The sequence below is a fragment of the Ruditapes philippinarum genome, unplaced genomic scaffold (assembly GCF_026571515.1).
Source record: "Ruditapes philippinarum isolate M1 unplaced genomic scaffold, ASM2657151v2 ctg567_1_1_1_1, whole genome shotgun sequence".
NCBI lineage: Eukaryota > Metazoa > Mollusca > Bivalvia > Venerida > Veneridae > Ruditapes > Ruditapes philippinarum.
In genome coordinates this window covers 151,981-171,722 of record NW_026861210.1, presented here as the reverse complement: position 1 = coordinate 171,722, position 19,742 = coordinate 151,981, and the positions used below count along the sequence as shown (strand labels likewise).

The window sequence follows — 19,742 nt, the reverse complement described above, 5'->3', positions numbered from 1 at the left end:
TCTTTATCATCTTCATTATCACCATCATTATTATCTTCATTATCACCATCATTATCATCTTCATTATCACCATCATTATCATCTTCATTATCAGAAGTACAAGTTGAAATGCAATGCTTACCTGAATATCTCAACTTTATTCTCACCATTTAAATCATTATCTTTTACTTTTTGATGATATCTTTATATTATATTCTTTAAATGAGTAGAATTCTTTACTTGATTACTTGAAGATGTTAATTTTCTCCCAATGTTTATTGATGTCTATTAAGTATTAGTTTAACTGGGTATAAGTGATCAACTGTTAAAATGGAACGATTATGCATCAAGGAATTGTGCTTGAGATACAGTTGTTTTCAAAGTATTATTTGTATCCCAACCTACACAATTTTCAAATTTATAGGTTTTAAGAAATAAAATTTTCTGCCAATCAGTTATATACTCATAGTGTGATATTTATGCGTTTCGATGTTTGAATTTATGAATTTTAAGATATGATATATCTACATGTAAAAAAATTTGACATGCTTTTAATACAGGGAGTTTATGAACTTTTTATGGACATGTTTAATAAAGTGAACCACTGGTATGACAAGGTGTTTCAAACTTTACAACACTCTATCTCCTTGAGTGCAAAAGAATGGCAGATTTTCATTTAAATGTCTGTAAGTTTTTGCTCACCTTCCGTCACAAATTGTGACAAATCGTGACAAAACATACCGGAATAAGTAAAAATTGTTATTATTTTAATGCTATGATGAATGCAGGGAAATATTTAGATGTAACGATGATGGAAAAAGAACATATTGCTAGTATAAAATATCAACAAGAAAATGATATGAGATAACCTTAAAGGAGAAAAAGAAGACATGCCATTAGGGTCATTTATTGATATACAAGTGATTGGAGTATTATTGGAAAATGTTCTTTTGATTCTGGCATTCTTGACAGTTTTCTGGCAGTTTATATTTGTGAAAACAGGTAAGCTAGTTTTTATTTAAAATACTCATGTCATGGTTTTAATAGTACATTTTATGTTCTGTAAAATGAAGTCATGACTAAGGTTGCCATTGTTGTCTTTGCAAAATGAAATTGGTTAATGGTTTAGGACAATGTATCTGATTGGTCAATTCTGTACATGGTTTTCAATTGAGCAATGGCATAACTAGAATTGTTGGACAGTCTTTTATTTTACAAGGTTTGATCATTCAAAAGAGAGTTGGGACAGATTCATGAAAGAAATGCAGTAGGTTTAGAGGCAAAGGTTTTGCTGAGCTTTAATAAGGTGCCAGCAACATACAGCATATCGTTTGTTTGTTCAGTTTTGAAATTGACCAATGGTAGAGCTTGATTATCAGATTGACCAATAAGAGAGCTTGATTACATGATTGACCTATGATAGAGCTTGATTACATGATTGACCTATGACAGAGTTTGATTACAAGATTGACCTATGACAGAGCTTAAATACCAGATTGACCAATGACAGAGCTTGATTACGATTGACTAATGACAGAGCTTGATTGCAAGGTTGACTAACGACAGAGCTTGATTGAAAGATTGACCAATGACAGAGCTTAATTACCAGGTAAACCAGTGAGAGAGCCAAACATTGACCAAAAATAGAGCTTCATTGGCCAAATTGACAGAGCTTGATTTCAAGATTGACCAATGACAGAGCTTGATTACAAGATTGACCAATGACAGAGCTTGATTACAAGATTGACAAATTACAGAGCTTAATTACCAGGTTGACCAATGAGAAAGCCAAAACATTGACCAAAGAAAGAGTTTTATTGGCCAGTGACAGAGCTTGATTGCAAGATTGACCAATGATAGAGCTTGATAACAAGATTGACCAATAACAGAGCTTGATTATAAGATTGACCAATGACAGAGCTTGATTACAAGATTGACCAATGACAGAGCCTGATTACAAGATTGACCAATGACAGAGCTTTAACTTACCAGGTTGACCAATGAAAGAGCTGAAACATTGACCAATAAAAGAGCTTCATTGGCCAATGACAGAGCTTGATTACAAGATTGACCAATGACAGAGCTTGATTACCAGATTGACCAATAACAGAGCTTTGTTACCAGGTTGACCAATGAGAGAGCCAAAACATTGACCAATAATAGAGCTTCATTGGCCAATGACAGAGCTTGATTACAAGGTTGACCATTGACAGAGCTTGATTACAAAATTGACCAATTACTGAGCTTGATTATAAGATTGACAAATGACAGAGCTTGATTACAAAATTGACCAATTACAGAGCTTGATTACAAAATTGACCAATTACAGAGCTTGATTACAAGATTGACCAATGACAGAGCTTGATTAATACACCAACCAATGACAGTAACTTGATCACCAAACTGACAAATTACAAGATTATATAGTTTAACTTTGAACAAATTTCTATGCACAGGCTTTTGTTCATGAAACTTGCCACAAAGCTTTGACACTTATACTGTAAGAAACACAGGAAACGCCTGCAGGTAAATTCCATCAATAATAGGTCTATGTCTCCTATCTAATGTTATTATTTTGATGTCTATCTCACAAAAGATATATGTATTTACCTGCAAAATATCATTACACAACTTCTAACTCATATGGTACAAATCGTGTAAGCGATGTGAGATTTCTTTGAGAAAGTAACCCAGTATATTATAATAATGGAGTCACATTTGTTATCCGGAAAATTGAGGCTTTTTCTTTGTAAACGAAACAAAAGTAAGTAAGTTTTTGTATATGATTATTGTTGAATTTTTATCAGCACTGTGTCTCTCTGTTACTAAAAGATCTCAGTATGTATGCACATCAATTCAAAAAAAGATCCTGACGTCATTTCCTTAAGCTAGCATAAAGTCAATTCAACAGAAGTGATTTGGCAAAGGATGTATTTGATTTTGTAATATTTTTTTTATGAAAGTAAAGCTGTTGCAGTATTCTGTACACAAACATCAAACATTGCTTTTACCTGTCAAAATATATTATTCCAATCAAGCAGACTTGTTCAGACTGGTTATTTTAGGAGTTCAGAGAGATTTTAACATGTACTAAGTTAACCTCCTGGCAGATTCTATGTTATGACTAATTAGTTAATTAATTCCATGTTTCTCTAAACTTGTTCTCAGAGGCAAGAATGTGAGGTCTTCTATTCCAGTCTTTATAATGCATTTGGGAATTTTCTAAAGCCAAAAACAAATCATCAATAGATAATTTAGACAATAGAGCACACAGTTCATGCAGGGTTGCACATTTTTCTCCTATCATCAGAGACTTTCCTACAGCCAAAACAAATCATCAGTGACTGAAGCAATAATGTACAGTTCACACACTGTGTTACTGACCACTAAAGTGAAAGTCTAATGTTTCTTTTGCTCTGTGGTAGTTATAATGTATTTCAATAATTACTGTTCTTGTTTTTGACTTTCTTTTATGTGAGAAAGCTTTCCAGCTACATGTAGCTTATGAAACAACAATGGTTCTACTTGGGTTTCCGTTTGTGCCTAAAATTACGCACATAGCAGCTCCAAAGGTCTTCCTCAACAAGTAAAGCTGGAAAGTTGCCATATGACAGTCACCTATACTGTGTTGGTGTGATGTAAGTCCAGTCAAGTTTTTGGTATTGAATGCTAAAGGTGTGGGGGAGGGGGGTATTTGTTTAGGAAAGATTTTGTTTGTTTTTTTCTGCAGAAATTTGATTGACGGTTCACCCTTTCTTATGCATCATAAAATGCATAAACCTTGACCAAGCTATATCCTAATGGCCAAACTATATCCTTTAAGAAATATTGTAGATAAAGTTTTATTTAAAAATCATTTACATGACTGTAGTCCGAGCGAAATTTGGTAATGAATTTGATGCAGTTTTGACCTGAATTTATAATGTAGTTGTGAGAAGGGACGGCAGTAGAAGCCATTCAATGTTTTGTGTGTTAATCTCAATCACACAATCCCAAAACTCTGGTTGTTGATGATAAACTTATAGAGGCCAATGAGCTGTGAGTTACACAGAGCCTTTAGTTCATTTTGAATATGAAGAGTTACTCCCCTTTAACATTAGGAATAGAGTATAGTGCCTTGTTATTTTTCTCCATTAGCTCATATGCTGGTATTTGTTTCCTTATTTAGTGAAAGCCAATAAAACAGCTTTAAAGGGGAGGTAATAAACCATAAATTAACCGTTATGATGTATTCTAGTTTTATCAAGGTAACCTTGTTCTCAGTGAAAGTATGTTATAAACAGTTTATTGTATGTTGTCAAGATGCTATGATACAAGAATGTAATCATGTTGCTTTCAAGTTTGTACAACTTTATTGAACATTGTTTGAAGTTTATCTTTTTGAGCTTTATTAGTCAGGTGATTATAACATTGACCCTTAACATCAGGGTAGTACGAGCTGTGTCCTCTGGTATAATCCATGTAGTCTGACCATGCAGGCTTTGGATTTAAAATTCTTACAGTATGCTATAGACTGCCCTCAATTTAAAATGCACAAATTTAGAAATGACTATCATAGCTCCTGGTATGTTGCATAGTTGTATTTTATGATTTCATAAAAGTAATTTTATTACCTGACAGATTAACCTAGATGACATAGTTTCTTCTACATTCAATTTATGTCTGTAGATCTTTCCCGGGAGTTATCACTGAACATATTTATATACTTTTATGAAGCATATTTATTTTCAAAATGAATTTTTAAATTACTGATTATCACCCCCATTAGATATTTTGTCTCATACTTGAACTGTGTTGTCAAGAAGTTCAAAAGGCAACTGGCAGACTTGTTTGACCTACCCAAAGATTAGTGTTCAAATTGAAGTCCAAAAATTCCATTTTCGGATTTTTAAAAAAAAATTTGGATGGTTATATTAGCTTCAGGGAGGGTTGTTCTGTTAGGTCTGTTCTGAAATTACTTTAAAGTAGGATGATCGTCATATCAAATGGCTGTAAATTTTATCTTCATGCTAATGTGTTGTAAAAATACCATATGTGACGAGTAATTCACACATGAGAATGTTCAATATGAGGACTGTACAAATAGAAAAGGGACAATGTGTAAATGTGTAAATAGATAGATATATATATACCAGTGATATAAAATAAGATAACTTCAATGACATTTGTTTTTATGATATATGGCTTAACAATTTTATTGTAATGTTCTCATGAGAACATCTGGCCGCAGGAGCTGATTTTTACTCACAGGCTGCTTGGATAATTATACTGTTTGTTTTGGTGACAAAAAATTTATGGAATACACATTACTACAAGGATGATTATTAAATTTAGACTTGGTCTTGGAATATATTATTCTTTATATCTGGGAAAGAAATGCATTTTTAAATATTTTATTTAAAAGTAATTGCTCACAGACTACAGTAAGAGGGTTCAATCACAGTATTGTCTTACATTGATTTATAGCTCTATTAAATAAATATAAATCCTTAGGTTAGGGATGAAGATTTTCCTATGTCATCAGTTTAATTACTTAAGTCATGCCAGAGTCTGCTATGCCATACACACCTGACCAGGCTCTTTAACTGTTTAGCAACTCAATTTTGGTATTTTGAAAATGCTCTAAATAAGAAAACACAGAAAATCTATTATATAAATTGAGCAGTGTTTAAGGATTTTACCAGAGTTTTGTTCAAATTTCAATATGTACAAATGACAGAGTGATACAAGGTGTGTGAAGAGACACGGTTTGGACAGGATAATTGTATGTTGTTTTTGAAATGTCTCTTTTTCACTCAATATTAATTAACGTCAGTAAACAATACAGTGGGATTGATTAATGATTTGGGTAGCTGTCAGGAGTGTTACCATAGGTTACGACCTGTAGTGACATAGACACCACATGTCCAAAATGCATGTCACAGCAAATGCTACCTGTCAAACATGACAATAGTGAAGAGTTAATTAGAAATCTTCTAGAAAATAGCTCCTGAGATTGTATTTTAATTCATTTTGGATTTTTTAAAAGATTGCATAGCAATATTTTTTTTGTTTCTACAGCATTTGGAATTGTGTTTTCATTGTTCTGTTTCTGCGGCATTTGGAAATGTGTTAAATATAAATAAAGTTTGAAATATAGGAAAGCTAATATTAATATCAGCAAAAGTTAAGGACATAATTATCAACTGGTTTGTTTTTTCATGATCTCTTTTTATGTTCACAGTGATTGTTTTTCATTCATTTTCCTTCATTGATGGGTGGTTAATTAATTCATGGCCATTCATTTCATTTAAGATGATAATGAAAATTTCTAATTGTTTCATTTTACACAGGGCCCTATAGGTAAATTGATTTATATACAGATTTTATTTATTCAGGCGAGATGGATTTTTTAACTGAATTTTTGCAATGAAGTTTGGATAACATTAAGCAGAAAAAATAATAAAAGTGAGGACGGACATTAATCATTGTCTTAAACTGGTGATAATCTTACTAGTCTGAACAATAGGATGGGATATTTACCTAGAGACAAAGCATATTAGTTATCATAATATAATCTGTTCTTCTGATATTTATCATAATAAGTAAACTGTAAGATATTAACATGGAAAGACCTATAATCTGAATGAGTGTGTAAGTGATTTCTGTGTCATGATTTTCTAATAATGCAAATCAGGTTTTTACGCATCAGCAGGGGAGGTAACTCCCATGCCCCTTTGGAGATTCTTATCTTAAATAGGCTTCTGAGGCAATGATGGGATTACTGATAAATTAGTTGTATTACCTTTAGTCATCCCAGGTGTGTCTGCTATTAAAACTTTTTTGGGAGGAGAGTGTGATCAGTGCTTCTGCAAGTGTCTTTGTGATGAAAAAGAAATTTTTTTTTTCGACTTAAAATTTTGGGCTTTAATTTCTTGAAAAATATAAAATGAACTTTATAAAAGGTGGAGAAATAATAATATAGGATATTTTTGTTATCTCAAATTATTTAAACTTGTCAAGTATACTTATTTCTTGTTTGTTTAATTTTTTGAGGAAAATAGAAATATATTAACAATTTATTCTAAGGAATAAGATGAAAAAAACTTTAGATTGAAACTTTGTGATAATTGAGAGGAGAATTTTGTTTAATTGTGACTTGAGGGGAAATTATCTGATAATAAAGGGCCAGTCTGGGAATTGTCAAAGACAAGGTTTTGACATACTATCTTGAGAGGGGCTGTTCAAAAGATTACCTTAATCATTATATTATACGGCCATTATCTTCAAGTGCCAGTAGATAATAATTTAGCAGATGTAAAAGGTAGTGCAAAAGAAAAAAACGTTTGGTGTGTTGGGAAATTTATAGACTTATAATACAAAGAAGGGAATTCAGCTCTGATAAAAAGACTTGATAAAAAACTCATTGAGGATTTATATGAAAGAATTTACTTACTGTGAGGAATTTCAGAAATTGCATTTTTGTGGATAAAAGGAAAAATTTTCTGACTGTAGGCATCAAAACATCCCCAATTCTGTGTTGAAATTATGGTGAAAGTAATTATTTGAAAGGAGTAAAACACTTGAAAATAAAGTAAGGAAAGAAAATATATTTTCATAAAAGAAAGGAATTCTGTAAAAATGAATGGAGATACTGAAGTAATGGAACCTGTTGCCGTGCCAGTTGCTAGGGGGCAAGCTCCCTCCCCTTGTAAGTCCCCATGGTATGGGACCTATGTCCGTAGACTTAGTGTTTCTAAAGAGGCAGGAAAAGGAATGAATGTTATGGATTTATATCCTTATTCAAATCCAGGTAACATTTTTACTTACTTGACTAGAAAAATACATTTCTTGTGATAAATAGCAAGGTAAATAACTCACTTTTATGAAATGTCCAAAAAATATTTTTTAAAAGATTTAATGATATTGACTTGTACATGTTGTGTGACAGTATAATACAGTAAAATACTGTTCATTAATAAGGTAGTTGTGATTGCAAACCAGCTGTCACTAGCTAGCTCAGTCAGTAGAGCTGCATAACACTGTTGACTGAGGGTTTTGGGCTTGACGCCCATCCAACGCCCAGTTAACCAGGCACATTTTTATCTATATTTCACTTTTTATATGTGTTGTTTCATTTGTGTGAACAGTATTTGTTAGATGAAAGGACAACTTGACGAAAGTTGTGCCTTAGGCTACAAACTATGACCTTCCCTTAAAAATGTTCAAAATTTACATCTTGAATCCCTTTCTCAGGGCTCTTAAAACTACAGTAGTGGCAAAAACTTATTCTGCATGTATATAAATTTTTGTAAAGAATATGAAAAAGGAATAATTTTATTGGAATCAAGGATTGTACAGTTTATGAAACAATCATCAGGAACAGGTTTGCAGATAGAAACTGTGGTTAACACGTTGGAATATCAAACAAGACAAGAGGAGGGATACAGTCAGCATATGAACCAGTATTTTTGAGTCACAAATGATTTTCTCATTAACCTCTTGCAATTAAGTGCAGTACAATTTCTTCTTTTGGATGACTTCTTGTCTTGTTTTGTTTAAGGAGCACTTGAAAGCATCTAATGTTTTAGTATAATAGCCCATTATTTTGCTTGTTACATGCAAAATTAGCTTGTCAGAAAGGTAAAAGCAAAACAGTCACATTTTTTCGGCTTTTGAAATTGGTGTACCGGTATGTTATAATCCAAAAGTACAAGAATATTTTTAAAATCTATGGAAAATAAAAATTCCCTGTTGTGTAAACAGGAAAGTTATATATGTTGAAACATATAAGAAAAATTTCTCTGGGATAAAAATTTTGTGGTATTTTATCAGCGAAAGTTGGCCAAATAGTTTTGCCTAGGTAGTAGAAATACTTTACTTGCCATTCAGTTTACCTTTAGGTGGATGATATATGTTGTGATAAATCTTCTACTAAACAAGTTCAATAGACTTTAATGGTACAGTTTTACAATGTTTGTTATGACTTATCTAGTAAATTGACAGTAAGAAATCATTTCACTGACAGCAATTATCTGCCTTTTGGGTGTCCTACTTCATAACCCTTGTCATTGGCTGGTTTCATTGCTGTTTAAATATCTGCAAGAACAGACAAGGGGGGGGGTTCAAAAGTTACCATGTAGATGTTATTATCTTTAAGGCTGGTTATGGCAAGATATTTACTTGATACAATGTAGATAATGGTACATTTAAGATCACTCTCATGTTTTATTCCTTTTTAGCTTGACTTTTCAAGGATTATTCTCTTCAAACTAAACAAGTAAAGACATGTCTTTGGTGGCCACTATCCAAGGCCTTTAACTTTGAATTGGATTAAGACTGAATGATAGCCCTTGTGAATTTAGATATTTTTTGTTAAAAGTTTTAGATGCAACTTCAGTCTTTAGAACTACTGTAGCTATTCTTGTGAAACTTAATACATGTCTTTGCGCCCATAGCTCTGATATGGAATTTTACTGAGTTATGACCCTTAGAAAAAGATCCTGGTTCAAGTTTGCAACATTAGTCTTAAAAAGTACTGAAGGTATTCATTTACAATTTAATACATGTTTTTGAAATTATAATTGAAGGTCAATTTCCAAGACCCATATTTTAAACGAAATTTTGCTTGTTGTCTGAACTTGCAAAATTCTGAGATCAATTATCCAAGGCTCAGAACTCATAATGTCATGAATTTGGAATGAAATGTTAGTCTTTGTTATTCATACAAATCTTAATTAAGTTGCTCATTTGCTTGCGTCTTATGTGCAAAGGGACATCTATTGACGTCATCCAAAGCCAAGATCCTGGGAAAAGAAGGACAACATAAGATAATGTTTCATTGATATAATATGTTAAAGCTTAAACTGAGAGGTTAGATATAAAGAAAAACTTTGCACAGTTGTTCAATACAAGTTGTATTATTTCAATTAAACTGTATTGACATATGGTACCATATGTTTTCTCCCAAGTGTTTAGTGTATGTTCAATGTAGTTTGTATAACAGATATATAAGTAAAGACAAATGTTGTACAAGAAATCTGTCAGTGTAGGTATGTTCTTTACTCATTTTGTCATATATATGTAGTATATATGACAAAATTATACTCTCCACATTTTGACAATTATGTAATGTATGACTCTATCAGTCATGTCAATTCCATTTATCTATCTTGTTTTAATAACAAAAAGAGTCTGTAATCATTTTATTTTCATTTCTTATTTGGAGTCTGTAGTCTTTGTATTATAAATTTCTTATTTGGCGATGCTTTGGGAAAAATAAGGCTCTAGATTAGTTCTTCATTATTTATTACTCCTTTGTCTATAATTGAAGAGGAGAAGTTGTACATTAACATAATGATGATAAATCTTGCTATAGATTTTAATTTGCTTATCAGTGTTCTAGGTATAGTGTTGGAGGTCTGTAACATTTGTTTTTAAATGGTTTATGATGTTATCTAGTAGGTAAGGTAGTGATTGTAATCATTTGTTTGACCAGCTGCCCTATCATTAGATACTACAGTTACTGTTTCTTGTATCTGCCTGTCTGTCTTCACTGTATGGTCAGGTACTATCTGTATTGTATTTTATCATGATCTAATCTTAACTTTGATGATTTCATTATTGTTGTATTTTCTCATCTCTGGTTAAAGTCAGGCTTTAAGTAGAGGTAGTGAATGGTAGATGTCAGTGTTCTACTATATTTGTCTCTGGTCTTTTATATAGATATTTGTTGTAAAAGAAATTCGCAATAATGACCTGTCTATGCTGCGACCAGCCTGCACATCAATGCAGTTTGCGACTTGATTCTATACTGTTAATTTGTTGGCCGCTCAAGTTTAGCATTTTATTTTGAAACCCCTTACAATGACTATGGACAGTTCCAAGTTCATAATTGGGCAAGTCCATTATAGTATTGTATTTGTGTATCCATTAACCCTTCAATTTGCTGAATTTGTTTGATAGACTTTCCCATGTTCCATATCTGAAAGCATCCATTATCAGTTTTTGGGATATCAAGAGGAAAATTTGTAGAGCATAGTCAGACTATATGGAAGTGCAAGCTGGCCTGGCTCAATACTAGTGGCAAAGGCTAAACACTTTCAGTTCTAGCAGATTATGGCTTATAATACATTGTAGTGATGGAGTCAGTATAATTTCTTTGACTGACCATTAGTTCTGATATTTTACTCCATCAATTCATATGGATGATTTTATCTTGGAACTATATTATTATGTCTGTCATTCATTAATCATAAAAGTCATGAGAAGTTCAGGCCAAGTTCCTCCTGTTAAGTGTACTCAGAAAATATTTTGTAAGATAGTAAGTTTTTCACTGTGAATGAACTCTCAAGAAACATACCATAGTTATGATATGACATGAATCATATGAAATTCTTCTGGAGTTTGTTACACCTTCATTGTTGACTATAATACTTGTCTCAGAATGCTGTACATGTATTGCTGTCTTAAAACTCAGTATGTTATTTGAATTCATATTAACATTTTGAAACCTTTCGATTACTAGTTAGATGTCAGCTGGGGTTTTGATATAAATGACAAAATATACATCTGGAGTAGTGTCCCCTTGCACCAGTAACAGTTTTTTTACAGTTTGTATATGCAATAATTTGTTTTCTTTGTTTTTTTTTCAGAAAATGCCTTGAAAGTTAATGGCACAAGGTAAGAATAGTTTTGCAATAACTGGACAATTAAAATTAAAATCTTAAAAAAAGTAATTGGAAAATGTAATCTAATAAATGTTTTATAGGGCAATATGTTTAATTTGACTTTTGGTGAAGATTTGGATCACACTTTGATACATTATGATACTTTAAAAACCTATATAATTATGCATGATTGTAAACAGTACATCAAGCTCGTGTTAATTAAAAGTTCATACCCAATCTTGGGCTGACCTGTACCGGAGTTATATGATGAAAGATTGACTTGGCTGCTGTAGGCTTTGAACTCTCAGACACTGAGATTAGAGGCAGGCACCTAACCGCTCAGTCTTTGCTCCTCTAATTATTACTAAAGAAGATAGTTTAGATCTCTGAATTTGAATAGCTTACCCAAGCCTTACTATTGTAGATTCTAAGTTAATTTTTAGCTCAACTTTTCGAGGAATAGGGAGAGCTATTGTACTCACCCAGGCGTATGTGTCGGCACCACAGTTTGGTTAAGTTTACGCATGCAAGTTGTTGTCACGAAAATTGCTGAAGGGAATGGGTTGAAACTTTACACACTTATTTTGGAGCGTAATAGATAACTGTACAAGGCCCATTACTCTAATGTGGATTTTGACAGAATAATGGCCCCTTTTGAACTTTTACATTGTCCCGGCTCTTGTTTCACTATCAAGTATCAAGCACTGAGAAAGCAGCACTTTGTCCTACCAATAGCTCTTGTTCATGTGAGGAAGCTGTCCTGCTTTCTGAAGGAAGTAAACTGTTTAACCAAGGTGTTGAAAAGTGCCCAAGGTGCCTGTTATAATTATAATGTAATGTAAGTGGTTTCATCAACAATAAGTAGCTGAAAAAGTCACTTTGTAACCACAATAATCTTGATCAACATTGTAAATCAAAAATGATTGAAAAATCTTGAAAAAAAAAACATATTGATATATAAATTATCATTTGACATTTTTCAGTGAGGTCAGTGAAAATGGGATATCGGAGGAAGAAGCGGTGAGAGATCCGAATATATTTCGGGAGACCCGCGAGAAGGAGGAGGTATACATTCTGATGATCTGGTCACATTTTTGTCATGAAATTTCATCAAATTTTAGAAAGTGGGAGCTTGAAAATTTGTGATTGGGTTTTGGTTTAATCAACAAAAAAGATTTTTTTCATTTCTTTAAGTACTGATAGAGGAATTTTTTTTAATCACAAACAGATAGAATAAAGGGATTTTTAGTGGGGGAAAATGAGATTTTTGTTATTATAAAGTTATAAAAATAAATTGAATAGGTGCATCTTTTAGAGTCTTTTTTATCAATTTATAACCATAATCATTTAATTGATCAATAAATGTACTTATTTTAGTTTTATAAATGATTTCAACATGATATTTTCACTAGTGCAAACTCGTTTTCAAATTGGTACATCTCGGTTAGAAATCGAAAGAAGAAAAAATAGTCATGTAGATTTTATTTGTGATGTCATTATTGGCTAATTCCCCCTCTGATTTCATACATATCAAGTTCAATGATTATAACTTTAATTGCCAGAAATGATGAAATTATTATTTTAGAAATTTTTTTAAATTAAATTTGATCATGTAAGACATTTTAAATTTCATGTGGATAATCTCAAAAAAATGACTAATTTCAAATATATTTTTCACTTTCAATATCTGAATTATTTTTATGATATTCTTAAGTGAAATACTCATTTTTAAAATCTATAATTTTTTGTGTAATAATTTATATCAAAAATAAGCAATATGTGTACATATGTATGTATGTAATAATATAAAATTATGAGAGTTTCATTTGTACAAGACCAAGGGATCTTCAGTATGTACATTTCGACCATTTACCTTGCATGCTTAATAATGAATGGATGTTGTGATTTTACTTTCTTTTTTTGTATTTTCGGTACAAGTTACTAAATCTAATACCATCTGTCTATCTCAGAAATGAGCTAGGTTAACATTTGCTGTCAAGATTTTAAGCTCTGAAAATACAGCATGGCTGATATGAGCACAGAGTCTTCAGAGCTCTGATAAACAAATCCAAGCCTTGGGTGGTTTATATTTTTTCCAGCGACAATTTTGGTTGAAGACAATTTGTATGTGTGTAACATCAGTTATCAATGGACAATCTTGACCGTTACAATTATTATCTATAAACATGACTGATGAAAATTAATGAGTCAATTTTGTTTTAATAATACTAAATATCTTAATTGAACATGTCCAATTTTGAATTTGGACTAAAACCATTCATCATTTTTATGGGAAATTTCAAAATGTGTGCTGACAGAATAGCAACCAGTGCAGATCAAAATTGTAAAACATGGATGTGCTGGCTGATCTTTGTCAACACTGGTTGCATCAGGGTAGCTTGAGTGGTTGCCAGCTGGCTAAAGGCTAAAGCATTTGTATGTGTAACACTTTAAAAAAAGTTATAAAGAAATGTGTGGCCATTTGTAAAGATTCAGTACATAACAGCCCAAAATAGAAACAGGAATTTGTGTTATTTCAAAAGTACGAGGGTTGTCCCAAAAGTCCGTGACAAATTTTATAGCCGGTTCATTTTTAACGCCAACAGAAAATAATTCACACATATAACCGTTAAGTTTATTATTTAACATTACAACAAATCATTTACAAAAAATTTACCCTAGTTACTTAGAAATTTTCAGTATTAACGACATTGGTTTGAGTTGCCGGCGCACGTCAAATAATTTACATTTTGTTATGAATAGGTTGAAATTAATTACGTATATTTCAAATATCTGATGATGTGTCTGCACAATGTCACGTTGACTTCCTCTGCTGCTATGTTTAAATCATCTCTGAAAATTTTAGTTAAATAACTTAAAAAACGAAAAAGATACGAATAAATGAAAATATCTCATATAAAATAGGAAAGTAAAAATGGCGACGTTCGAAGAATTTGCGGCGCAGTGAACAGGTCACTCAGGTTTCATGACTATTTCGAGATGACACATGTAACGATTTACAACAAATATACCAAATATAACAGTTTAGCAACATATTCTGAGCATTTGTGTACAAAAGGCATGAACGGAACCAGAGTTTTGCGCTACAAAAAGCGAAAATAAGCAAAACACGGATAGGAAGACCGATCTTCGTCGCCTATTTCCTACAGCTAAAAACAGGAGAAACGAGACCGGAAGTTCGCGTATAGCAAAAGTTAATGTATGCCATCCAAACATTCAACAGATATTAACAAGCACATGATTTAAGTCAGAAATTGACGATTTATGGGTACCATTATTGCGTTGAAAGCCATTAAGAGTATTTGAGAAAGGCGCCTTATATAGATTTAACGCCGTCTTTGACGTTGGACGTGCGCCGCGATTCAGTTAGTTGCCATGGTGTTTATTGCATATTTTTGTTGTTTGTTGATATTTATCTATGAAAATTTGTGAAAATGTTTAAATCATATGGGTTTATAACATATTAAAATATCAAATTCGTACCTTTTTAGTCCCCTACCGGTTTAACCGGAGGGGACTTTAGGTTTACCCTCCGTCCGTCTGTCCGTCTGTCTGTCCGTCTGTCTGTCTGTCTGTCTGTCAGTCCGTCAGTCCGTCCGTCCACAAAACTGGATCCCGCGATAACGCTAAAAGTACTGAAAATATTTTTATGAAACTTGATATATGGATAGATGGCAGTATGGAGATTATGCACGTCTTTTTTTTTTCTTCCTATGTTGAAAATTCTGGTTGCTATGGCAACAAATAGTCTGAAAATATGGCAAATTTAACACATAAACTGGATCCAGTGATAACTCAAAAAGTACTGAAAATATTTTTATGAAACTAGAAATATGGATAGATGGCAGTCTGGAGATTATGCACATTCTTTTCTTTTCTTCCTATTTTGAAAATTCTGGTTGCTATGGCAATAAATAGACTGAATTATAAGATTTCTGATTCTATCTTTTACGTTTTTTCACTATAAGTTCTTTATTTCTTAAGATATTTTCTTCAAACTTTAAATAGAAGTTTCTTTTCATCAACCACATCATATGTGACAAGGTTTATAACTCTAGCAAAAAAATTATCAGTATTACCTCCCTTGAACTTAGATTTTTTAGGGGAAAAAATGTTGTCTTTTTTAAATAACTTCTTTATTTCCTAATGTATCTACTTCAAACTTCATATATATGTTTCTTATTATCACTCGACATTTTTGAGAAGGTTAAATACTCTAGCAAGACTATTTCCAAAATTATGTCCCCCTTGAACTTAGATTTTTTTCGAGAAACTGGTATTTTCACTCCAACTTCTTCATTCCTTATAGGATTTACTTTAAAATCCCACATCGTAATAATATGACAAGGTTGTATAAACATAATTTCCTTACTAAGCATGGAAACTTAACACATTACTGTGATATAGACAAACTTATTTTATTATGTTTTGTGGTTGATATTTTCAAATACAGACTTCATCCTCAAATTCATTATAAATGGCAATACACAGGAGTGTATGACAATTAAAGAACTTTTTGAGGGACCGGTAGGGGACTACTGTATTGCCCGCAATACTATCAAATGCTTGTTTTATTTAGCTTTTAATCAATCTTGTCACAGAATATTGGGACAACCCTCGTATATTTAGTTTTTTATGCTCCCCGAAAAATTTCGGGGGAGCATATAGTCGGCGCCTTGTCCGTCTGTCCGTCTGTCCGTCCGTCTGTCCGTCCGTTGTCTTGTCCGGAGCATAACTTGAAAACCCTTGGAGATAATTTGTAGAAACTTCATACAGTGGTAGAGGGCATCGAGGGGGAGTGCAGTGTCAAAGAACCATAACTCTATTTTGCCCGGTTTTTGAATTATCTCCCCTTATAGAAAAATCTTGTCCGGGGCATAACTCTAAAACTATAAGAGATATCAACATGAAACTTTGTAGGTGAATAGATCTCAATGGGTAGATGTGCAGTGCATAAGAACAATAACTCTTTTCATCCTAATTTTGGAGTTATTGCCCTTTGTTAATTTTAATACTTTGAACTTTGTCCGGAACATAACTTGAAAACCCTTGGAGATAATTTGTTGAAACTTCATACAGTGGTAGAGGGCATTGAGGGGGGGTGCAGTGTCAAAGAACCATAACTCTATTTTGCCTGGTTTTTGAATTATCTCCCCTTATAGAAAAATCTTGTCCGGGGCATAACTCTAAAACTATTAAAGATATCAACATGAAACTTTGTAGGTGAATAGATCTCAATGCGTAGATGTGCAGTGCATAAGAACAATAACTCTTTTTGTCCTAATTTTGGAGTTATTGCCCTTTGTTTATTTTAATACTTTGAACTTGAACTTTGTCCGGAACATAACTTGAAAACCCTTGGAGATAATTTGTTGAAACTTCATACAGTGGTAGAGGGCATCAAGGGGGAGTGCAGTGTCAAAGAACCATAACTCTATTTTGCCTGGTTTTTGAATTATCTCCCCTTATAGAAAAATCTTGTCCGGGGCATAACTCTAAAACTATAAGAGATATCAACATGAAACATTGTAGGTAGATAGATCTCATTGAGTAGAGGTGCAGTGCAAAAGAACCATAACTCTGTTAAGCCTTATTTTTGAATAATCTCCCCTTTTAGAAAAATCTTATCCAGGACATAGTTGTAAAACTATAAGAGATATCAACATGAAACTTTGTAGGTAGATAAATCTCAATGGGTAGATGTGCAGTGCACAAGAATCATAACTCTACCTTGCCTAATTCTGGAGTTATTGCCCTTTGTTTATTTTTACTTTTTGAATTGTCCAGGACATAACTCGGAAATCATAAGAGATATCATCAAGAAACTTTGTAGGTTGATAGATCACATTGATTAAAGTGCAGTGCAAAGAACTGTAACTCTGCCTTGCCTAATTTTAGAATTATTGCACTTTGAACTTTTTCCACGGACATAACTCTGAAACTATAAGAGGTGTACTTTCCTGTGTCCAAAACCTATTCGGGGAGCATCACACGGCTCAAACCGGGCTCTTGTTTTACCAAAGAGAATGAAAAGGGAAAATTCTGAAAAGGGAAAATACAAAGATTTCAATCACAACAAAATCCATCATTTGAACTTACCCTTAGCTTTCAGCTTTTACTTCAAATTAGATATTAATCTCTTTCTAGGAATATAAGCTTCATTGCTCTATGAAAATACAAAGTTTATAGAGATGACATTAAATAAGAAATATATGAAAAGTTATTTATTTTTCATCACCCAGCTCAGCATTTCTTTCCAAAGACTTCATTTGAAATTATTTTGTTAAGACTAGGTTGACATCAGGAAACTGCTTCAATAACAAATTACATATGTCAGACTTTGACTTTATCTATGATACCGGTAATTTTTTTGTAATGAATAAAAAAAACCTTACTAGACACCACTTGATTTTCTTTATTTATCATTAAACTAGTATACATGTCATCTTTCAAGAGATTTCTATATTAACATGCGATGGTAGTGAATAGCTCTATTCACTTCAATAATGATAAGATTTAAGTTCAATAACAATTTATTTAATATAGATAGGGCTTAACTACCTTGTTTTTAGTTTCATGTTGTTTGTAATCATGTAGAATGTAGATATTTTGCTTTGAATTATGCATTACACTTTAACCTGTTGTAAAGATGTTTCACTGTATAAAGCTTTCTTATTACCTTTTTTGTTTGTCACTGCACACCAGCATTCTTATTGCACAAACTACTGCACTTTGTCACTTTAGTGCAGTAACGGATTAACTCCTGGAGCTAACCTGTGAGTGCACTAAGGTGACAACTTGGTTCAACAAGAGCTACAATATCAGTCAGCTTTAAAGCTACAATAAAGACTTACCTAAGCCACCTGTATAAAGCCAGGCCAGCTTGTATCTTACTGCAGTTGTACCAGAGACTACATTATAAATGGCTGCTTAATTATGTCTCCCCCACCTCGGGGGGAGACATATTGTTTTTGCCCTGTCCGTCCGTCCGTCCGTCAGTCCGTCCGTCAGTCCGTCCGTCCGTCAGTCCGTCCGTCCGTCCATTCTTCGTTTCCGGACGATAACTAGAGTTCCTTTTGACCTACAGCTCTCAAACTTCATAGGATGAATGGTCTTATTGAGCAGATGATCCCTATTGTTTTTGGGGTCAGTAGTTCAAAGGTCAAGGTCACAGTGACCGTTGGTCAATTTCTCGTTTCCGGATGATAACTAGAGTTCCTTTTGACCTACAGCCCTCAAACTTCATAGGATGATTGGTCTTATAGAGCTGATGATCCCTATTGTTTTTGGGGTCAGTAGGTCAAAGGTCAAGGTCACAGTGACCGTTGGTCAATTTCTCGTTTCCGGATGATAACTAGAGTTCCTTTTGACCTACAGCCCTCAAACTTCATAGGATGATTGGTCTTATAGAGCAGATGATCCCTATTGTTTTTGGGGTCAGTAGGTCAAAGGTCAAGGTCACAGTGACCGTTGGTCAATTTCTCGTTTCCGGATGATAACTAGAGTTCCTTTTGACCTACAGCCCTCAAACTTCATAGGATGATTGGTCTTATAGAGCAGATGATCCCTATTGTTTTTGGGGTCAGTAGGTCAAAGGTCAAGGTCACAGTGACCGTTGGTCAATTTCTCATTTCCGGATGATAACTAGAGTTCCTTTTGACCTACAACCCTCAAACTTCATAGGATGATTGGTCTTATTAATCAAATGATCCCTATTGTTTTAATGGTCAGTAGGTCAAAGGTCAAGGTCACAGCGACCGTTGGTTAATTTCTCCTTTCCGGATGATAACTAGAGTTCCTTTAGACCTACAACCCTCAAACTTCATAGGATGATTGGTCTTATTGAGCAGATGATCCCTCTTGTTTATGGGGTCAGTAGGTCAAAGGTTATGGTCACAGTGACCATTGGTCATTTTCTCATTTCCGGATGATAACTAGAGTTCTTATCAGTGAGGACATTTAACTATTATTGATATATCAGTGATATATCAGTTGTCTGGTTTTATATACTCTGTTCTTTTATCTCCATTTCCATTCCTGTTTCCATTCACAGTTATTCTCAGCAGTGGGGGAGACATGCGCTTTTTTACAAAA

The 19,742-nt window shown here is 33.2% G+C and overlaps 1 protein-coding gene across 1 annotated transcript in view; it reads left to right on the top strand.

Moving 5' to 3' along the window:
- LOC132714890 (titin-like) overlaps positions 1-19,742 on the top strand; it is an 84,565-nt gene that overhangs the window by 62,095 nt on the left and 2,728 nt on the right. Inside the window, exons 7-8 of the mRNA XM_060697810.1 lie at positions 11,613-11,640; positions 12,611-12,692. Of these exons, the coding sequence (XP_060553793.1) occupies positions 11,613-11,640; positions 12,611-12,692 (110 nt within the window). The remainder of the gene's footprint in view (positions 1-11,612; positions 11,641-12,610; positions 12,693-19,742) is intronic.